Below are 7,898 nucleotides of genomic sequence, written 5' to 3'. Positions count from 1 at the left end.
TCGAAGACACTCAGGGGCTTTTATTATCCAGCCCCTACCCACCCACCACAATGATAAATAATTTTATTGGAGTAGATCACCTCAGAAAATGATGCCAGGACCTAGAAGATGGGCACCTTCCCTCCTGGCTTTGGAGAAGCTACAGTTCTTCCTTGACTCTTGGTTTCTTCTCTTGTCTTGGAGGTCCTTTTGGCTTAGCCACTTTCCTCTCCTTCTCAGCTATTTCTTTCTGCCCAGCTGGGTATTCTGGCTTGGTCCCATTCTCCAGCTCAGTCAACTTCTGCTCAGGTAACTCTTTCTCCATAAAAGGTACCTCTTCTTCCTCAGCTAATACCTCCTCTTCTATCACCGCACTTTGCTCAATAGACAATAGCTGTTCAAGAAAAGGAAGGAGGAAGGGAAGAAGGAAGATAAAGGAAGAGGTAAGATGGGCCAGTCCAGTGGCATAATGGTTAAGTTTGCACACTCTGCTTCAGTGGCTGGGGTTCACGGTTTGGATCCCAGACATGGACCTACACACTACTCATCAAGCCATGCTGTGGCAGCATCCCACATACAAAATAGAGGAAGATTGGCACGGATGTTAGCTTAGCAACAGTCTTCCTCAAGCAAAAAGAGGAAGATTTGCAACAGATATTAGCTCAAGGTCAATCTTCCTCACCAAGGAAAAAAAAGAGAGAGAGATTGTAATTGCCAAGGCCACTTTTTCTGGAAATGCCCAGAGAGAGGCACCTGGAGGATCCTCCTAGATGCAAAGTCCATTTGGCTTGGGTGGGGTTGTTCTCAACTGTGATTTTGCCCCTCCAATAACAGGACCTTTGGGGAATCACTATTTGTCCACTCTTAAGTCCACAGATGTGGCTGCCCCCTTGCCTAGCTCAAGGCTGGGCATGTGACCCAGGCCTTGCTAATGAGGTCCCTTGTCAAAGACATTTGCTAGGACTACTAAGAAGTAGGTTCTTTCTTTCTAAGATAGGAGGATGTTAGTTTAGAGCTGTGGGGCAATCTTTGACCCTCCATGGGGAAGTGACTGCTTTGGAAAGAAGCAAACATAGAGGAAAACAGAGATGGGGAGATGGAAAATGAGCTTGAGCTTCTGGATCCACCCATGCCTGAAGTTCTACCAGTTATACAGGATAAATTCCCATTGTTGCTTAAGCCAAAGAGTAGTGATTCTGACATTGGTAACTGAAGGGTCCTAACTAATACAGATGGCACCTTCCAGCAGATGGCCTCACTAAGGCATGAACAGGATTAAGAGAGAATGGGGATTGTCATCCCATCCATCAAGAGAATAATGCTACAGGGCAGTATGCCATCAAGACATCTGGTTACCAACTCAGGAACAGTGGACCCAGGGAAGCAGCCTTGGGAGCTGTGTGAGACCTCAGAGCCTTTGCCCCTCCGAGTGTTTCTAAAGTCTGCCATTTCTGCTTCCTTGTAGTAAGTGCCTTTGAAATAAAATCATCCAAACTGGATGGTTGCTCAGCCATCTTCAAGTATCTCCTGAGTGCACAAGAATAATGGAACTCTTGGCGCACTCTTTCCTAGTCCATTGAGGTCTTGATGATTCTGTGTGGGAAAGAATAACCCAGGGTGCTGCTGTTTGCCTTACCTCATCTTCATCCTCAATCCTGGTCTTGATTTGACTTTCCAGAAAGTCTGAAAAGCCCTTCATGGTGTATTCTCCCTTATATGGTACAACCTAGGAAGAAAACAGAACTGGGTCAAAATGGTAGCCTCTTCCTGCAGAATACTCAGGGGCTGTTCCATAGGTAAATCCAGAGTCCCATTCCTAACCACCTAGTACAGTGGGCAGGTTCCTTAACCTTTCTGAGCCTCTATTACCATGGCTCTAAGAGAAGGATAATAAAAATTCCTCCATCCACAATGATTGGGTCAGGGATGAGCAACTGACCTAAGCTGGACTCCCTTTGAGCCTTGGGACATTGTGGAAACTAATGGAAAACACTCTTGAACTTGAGAAGGTAATAGGAGCTGGAGCTGAGAACGAAGCTGATTTGGTAGAAGGCAGAGTTGCAGATAGGGAGAAACTGAGTCTGCGCTAATAACACAACATTTCCAGTTATGTGATTACCAAGAGCCCCTCACTTTTTGAGAGTCGGTGGGGAAGAGCCTGAAGAAGGGGTACCAGTCCAGCTTCATCAGCTGAATATCATTTGCCGTGATGTCGATCTTGGCGATGGAGACTGTGGAGTGGTTTTGATATTTTCTGCCCAACTCCTCCAACACTGGTAATAGCGCCCTGCACTTTTGAGACCAGGGTGCATCTGGAAGAGAGGGGCCATTGTGCAGGCTCACGCTAATGAGGACTCTGAAAGCCAACACTGGTCCATAAACACCATCACTGTGTTCTACTAACGGTTCTGCTGCTTTGCAAATTGCACTCCTTATTTCTTTTAATGATATATTAGGTTATTTTACATTTTAAACATAGAGCCTGGTCATTATTAAATAAATCAGAAAAAAATTAACCTAATCTCCTTTTGCCCAGACACTAACACTTTTAGCATGTTGGGGCGTTTTCTTCTATTCTTTGTTTTTCCTTTTACATAGCTTTCCACTCCAGATGAAGAAGAAAACCAAGAAAAATATTTAGGCTAGATGCTTCCTCATGTTCTGCTAGAAAGCGTGTGTGTGTGTGTGTGTGTGTGTGTGTGTGTGTGTGTGTGTGTGACAGCACTAAAGGTTTCCAGTGGAGGTTAGACTTGTAGCCTAAGGTCACCCAGTGAGTTAAGCAGAGGAAGGGGGATTTGAAGACAGGTTGCTTTGACTTGTGACCATCACACCATACTGCCTTTCAGTCTGGTGGAGAGAATCCCCCCAAGAAGTGAACAGAGGTTGTGACAAGTACCACTACCCCAAGAAGGGGGACACTGGACTTCCTTGTGGGGCAGTTCCTTGAGCTGTAATTTTGGCCCAGGCATCCAGCCCTCTGGAGAGAAATCAGGGACCAGCTGTTTTCTTCCTGGAAGGGAAATCAAACCTTGCCTCCTGGTCGTTCTGTTAGTTTCTGGCTGTGTGGGAGGAGTGGCCTCAGAGGCCCTGGACACTCCACATTTGGATGATCACCCCTCCATTTACAAAGCAAGTGCCTCCAGGACCACCTGCTCTCCCAGCAGCAGACCCGCAGCTCCCCTGGAGCCCGATGGGCCCTGAGTTGGAGCAGGAGGGAGCATAATGGCTGCAGTCCCAGGGGGCCAATGTGACAGTCCTGCTTCCAAGAAAATGAGGCTGCTTTTACCTTTTCCCAGAACCAAGTGGGCACTCTCATAACTCTAGGTGTCAGGTAAGTACAGAAAGGGCCACCGCAGCCTCTCACTTAAAGGCAGCGGATCATGATTATTTAGCCACGCAGACCTTAAACACCTCACCCTGTGGATGAGAGTCCATTTCAGTGAGATTTAAAAGGCTTGTGTGATGCAATCCAGCCCTCCTTTCACCCTTCAGGAATTGATGGGATCAGAGCTCAAACGGAACATTTTGCCTTGCAGCTTATTTACAGTGTGGCCTAGGGTAAGGCAGTTAACCTCTGTAAGGCTGGGTTCCCTGATCTGTATCATGGGGCAATTTGCTGGCCCTTCCTAAGAGGCTTGTTTTGAGGGGGCAATGAGAGCAGGTATGTAAACAGCAAACTCATGTCTGGCTCATGGTACGTGCTCAATAAATGGTAACTGTGTGTTAAATAAAAGAGACATCTGAAGCAGCTTCATTGTCACCCTTCTCTGCGTCTCAGGATGAGAGACAAGGTCCCTGGCTTTGGCTCTCAAGGGCAAATCAGAAACTGGGGAAAGGGCCAGAGTCCTTAGGTGAGCACTGGAAATAATTATAACAATAGGAATAATGATAGCAATAATAACTGTCATTTGTCAAGTGCTTACAACATGCCAGACACTGCTAAGTCCTTTACATGCATGATTCGGCTCCCCAGCTTGGCCACATCAGCTCAAGTAGGTTAAATACAGGCCATTTGGTAAGTCACATAAAGCCAGAAGCAGGGGGAATCCATATGGCAGTTACCAGCATAGGCACTGGAGTCAGGCTGCTTAACTTCCAATTCCACTTCCAGCACTTACTAGCTGCCTGATTTTGGAAGTTTCTTCACCTCCTGGGACTCTGTTTAGTCATCTGTAAAGTGGGAGGAGCAATAATAGTAGCTACTTTCAGAAGTATGTTTTAAGGATTAAATGAGATAATGTGTAACAAGGCCTGGTGTATCTTGGCATTCAGTCAGTGTTAGCCATCAGCATTATTATTGTTGTAAATAGCCACAGGCCTGGATTCTGTGGAAAGAATTCTACCCGTTCCAAGAATTCAGCTTTTGAGGAGAGTTGCACTGTAGCTGATTAGCATCATGTTTTTTTAAGATTGGCCCTGAGCTAACATCTGTTGCCAATCTTCCTTTTTTTTTTTTCTTTTTAGGTTTTCTCCCCAAAGCCCCAGTACATAGTTGTATATCCTTGTTGTAGGTCATTTTAGTTCTTCTATGTGGTATGCCACCACAGCATGACTTGACGAGCCGTGCATAGGTCTGCGCCCAGGATCCAAACTGGTGAAGCCTGGGTGGCTGCAGAGCACACAAACTTAACCACACTGCCAAGGGGCTGGCCCGTGATTAGCATCTTGATCCAAACTCTTTGGATATCTGAAGACCATCTGTGCCATGATGCTTTGATAGATTTTGGTGCCCAAGAATGCAGGAGCAACACTTGTAAAGTAATGTCAGGGCCATTGCCTCCCGTGGCCTCTGTGGAAGTACTTACAGAACATCACAAATACATCCCTCTCCTTGTCAAAGACGACGACATTGAAATTCTTCCCAACAAGCTGCTTAACTGGCCCTTGGTCCCAAAATTTTGGAATCTCGTCACTGGATTGATGTTTCTAGGAGGCAAATTTGAGAGGTCTAGCAATCTCCAGAAAGGGATTGGCATTTGTTGCTTCAAAACCAACTGAACCAGCATCAAAATCAAGATAATTTACATGACTTTTAAGATCTTTATCACATTTCGGTTCCTGCCAACCTCTCCAAGCTCCTCACCATTCCCTTGCTTTCTTTAGCTACACTGGTCTTCTATACCCCAGAGGACTAGCCTTCCTCCCACCTCAGCCCTTTGCTTATGCTGTTCCTCTGCCTGGAGGGACACCCCCACCCATTCTTACATTCCCTTCTCCATCTAGTTAACTCAGATTTATCCTTCAGAGTGACCTCAAGGGAGGACTTCCCTGACTCTCATCCAGACTAGAGCAGATCCTGCCAGCATACATTCTCATAACACTTGGTACTTGTCCTTGTATCACTTATTCAAGTATATCATTTATATTCATTTTTCCGGATATTTGATTAATGTGTCTCTACTACACTAGACAGAATGTCACAAGGGACTTTTCTTCCCCCATCTTTAAATATCCACTGCCTGGTACATACTAGGACCTCAATAAATATTTTATATATAAATATTTTGTAAATGAAAGAATGAACCAAGCTCTTGCTCCCCTTTGAAGGAAGTGGTACAAATTTCAGAACCTATGTTTCTCTCTACAGCCATTACTTCCTGACTATCTCTTGAGTCCACACCCCTCTCTCTGTTTGCACTGCTGCTACCCTAGTCCAGGAAGCCTTCCTCTCTCATCTAGATCACTGGGATAGCCTCCTAGTGTTCTCTTTGCATCTCCTGTTAATCCTCTACATGCCTGTATTCTCCTACAAGCAGCGTTCTGCCTTCACCATGCAAATGTAGCTTCCCATTGCTTTTAGGATACCAAACCCTTAATATGCTTACGTGTCCTTGCTGTCAGGTCTGCTCAGCTCACCAGCCTTATCTCCCACATTGCTCTCCCTCATTTCCACCCCAGCCTCTGGAAAGGACTTGAAGATTCTTTCCAAGGGGGCATACAGGGGAGTGGGGGCTGGGCATGGGAGATGGGAAACGGTGAACATGATGGAGAATTAGGAATGGGCCAGATCAGGCAGACCTCGTCACTCATGTGAACATCTTCATTCCAAGAGCACAAAAGGACCCCTGTTGTCCCTAGAGAGGGAGACAGACACCTTCTGAGGTATAACCAGAGGGAAGAGAAAGAGGATGGGTAGATCTCCACGTACGTTTGTAGACGTGGGGAGGGAAAGTGAGAAGCCTTCTATTTTCTTAGTGATACGTGAGTCAAGTACTCAGCTGAGACTTGGGGTATGAAGAGAAATAGATTTAGAGATTAAGAGAATGAACGCACTAAGAGAAATTGACATAGAAATATTAGGAAATTTCTAAGATCCCATGGGAGATTTGGTTTATGATTCCGTGAAGGCAGCCTGCCTCACAGTGATGTTCTTTTTTCTCCAGGATAGGCCTGGAAGCAGTCAGGAAGGTAAGTGGGTTCAACTGGGGTTGTGATTTTGCTTGGTAGATACTACAGGATGTAGAGGAGCTAGAAGGTGGAGGGGATAAAGGAGCTAAGGGGATCCAGACCAGAGCGATGAACGATGGAATTGAAGTTCACAAAGGAGGGCACTAAAGAGATTGTGAAATGAGATCAGGAGGTTGGAGTCCGTGAAAAGGTAAGGAATTGTACCAGTGTGTATTCTAGAGAAGGGATCTAAGAGGATGAGAAGCTTGAAACCGGACTTTCAGAGGGGCTGCCATCTCTAGAGTTTGGCCACGAGAGCGAGTGGCTGAGATGGCATAGACACACCAATTATGGGAGAAAAGACCAAAGTTTTAGATATGGACATCCCTGGAACTGATAGCAGAGTAGGGATGAAGGGCAAGTGAGGAGCTGAAGTCCTCAGAGGGTGAGAGGGAGGTGATCAGAGGACAGCAACAGGGAGTGGGATCAGGTAATCTAAGGTCCAAAGGCATGGACTCCTCAGGGTCTGGAGTTGCTCAAGGTAGGAGTACAGATGGTTTGGAAGTGGTGTGGAGGACACCAACGTCACCACTTGGCCTGTGACAGCATGCATCAGAGAAAGAACAGCTTTCACTTCAGAAAGCTGCAAGGGAGGCAGTGTCTGTGGGAGAGCAGACAGAAGGTAATGAGTGTCCTCAGATGTAAGGTGACCGTGCATTCTGGTTTGTCCAGAGAGTCCCAGCTTTTTCTGCTGTTCTAGAATACTTTTAAAGAATGCCCCATTACTCTCAAAAGTGTCCCCATTTAGAAAATTAAAAATATGGTCACCTAACTCTGCAGGGAAGTTGAGGATACAGCAAGTGCTCAATAAATGGCAGGTGACATTGTGTTATGCAGCCATCATTTTGCAGCCTCTCCTCCCTTTTAGCAAAATAGGCTCCCTTCTAACCCCTCAAACAAAAGGTCCCTGAAGGCTTTGAGGTTAAATCCTGATTGCTGAATACATTCCACCCCATCTTCTCCCCAAAAGCAAGCTCTAGCCTTGGACCAAGTGAATCTTTCACGTTACAGTCTGAAAGAAGATTAAGAGCTCCATTTTGGAGGATGTTAGCCCTGGAAGTGCCTGCATTTCAGTTGGAAATAGCTGCAGAGGAAACATGCTTATGTTAAGAATAAAGAATTAATGGTGGAATTATAGAGTCAAGACAGATCAAAAGCTGAATAGATTTGAGGTGGGAGATGGAGGTATTTCCCCACATTGAACCATAAGGTTGATCTTTATCCTGCCTCCGCATTCAGATGACCAAACCCAAGCAGAATTACCAAAAATGGACGATTTGAGATTCTGGATAAACCTTGTCAAAGAACAAACTTACCTTGGCACTATTATTCAGGAAGCTGCGGCCGAATTTCTTGAGGTTTTCATAGGTTATCTCTTCAGAAGGCATTTTGTATCTCGCATCAGAGCTTAAGTTTAGGATCTGGACAGATGGGATATTGACCTCTGTGATCCGGAAGTATTTGAAGACATG

General features: G+C 45.6%; 1 protein-coding gene across 1 annotated transcript; it reads right to left on the bottom strand.

Annotated features, from left to right (window-relative positions):
- LOC139074970 (protein disulfide-isomerase-like protein of the testis) lies at nt 1-3,937 on the bottom strand. The gene is made up of 4 exons (XM_070568937.1): nt 3,903-3,937; nt 2,113-2,335; nt 1,616-1,705; nt 1-373 (listed from the first exon to the last, which is right to left on the bottom strand). The coding sequence occupies exons 1-4, from the start codon at nt 3,935-3,937 to the stop codon at nt 140-142; spliced, it is 582 nt and encodes a 193-aa protein (XP_070425038.1). The 3' UTR covers nt 1-139.
- Between the last annotated feature and the right edge of the window lie 3,961 nt (nt 3,938-7,898).

This window comes from Equus przewalskii, chromosome 12 (genome assembly GCF_037783145.1).
Source record: "Equus przewalskii isolate Varuska chromosome 12, EquPr2, whole genome shotgun sequence".
In the NCBI taxonomy this organism is placed as follows: domain Eukaryota; kingdom Metazoa; phylum Chordata; class Mammalia; order Perissodactyla; family Equidae; genus Equus; species Equus przewalskii.
Note: the sequence above shows the minus strand (reverse complement) of the source record. Positions and strands in the feature narration are given on the sequence as shown.

Excerpts from the sequence above, each read along its gene's own strand:
- LOC139074970 (XM_070568937.1), bottom strand. The coding sequence starts at position 3,937 with ATGCATGTAAAGGACTTAGCAGTGTCTGGCATGTT. Across the intron at positions 2,336-3,902 it reads TTAGCAGTGTCTGGCATGTT|AGTCCTCATTAGCGTGAGCC; the intron begins GTAAGCACTTGA and ends GTTGGCTTTCAG. Across the intron at positions 1,706-2,112 it reads TCCCCACCGACTCTCAAAAA|GTTGTACCATATAAGGGAGA; the intron begins GTGAGGGGCTCT and ends TTTTCTTCCTAG.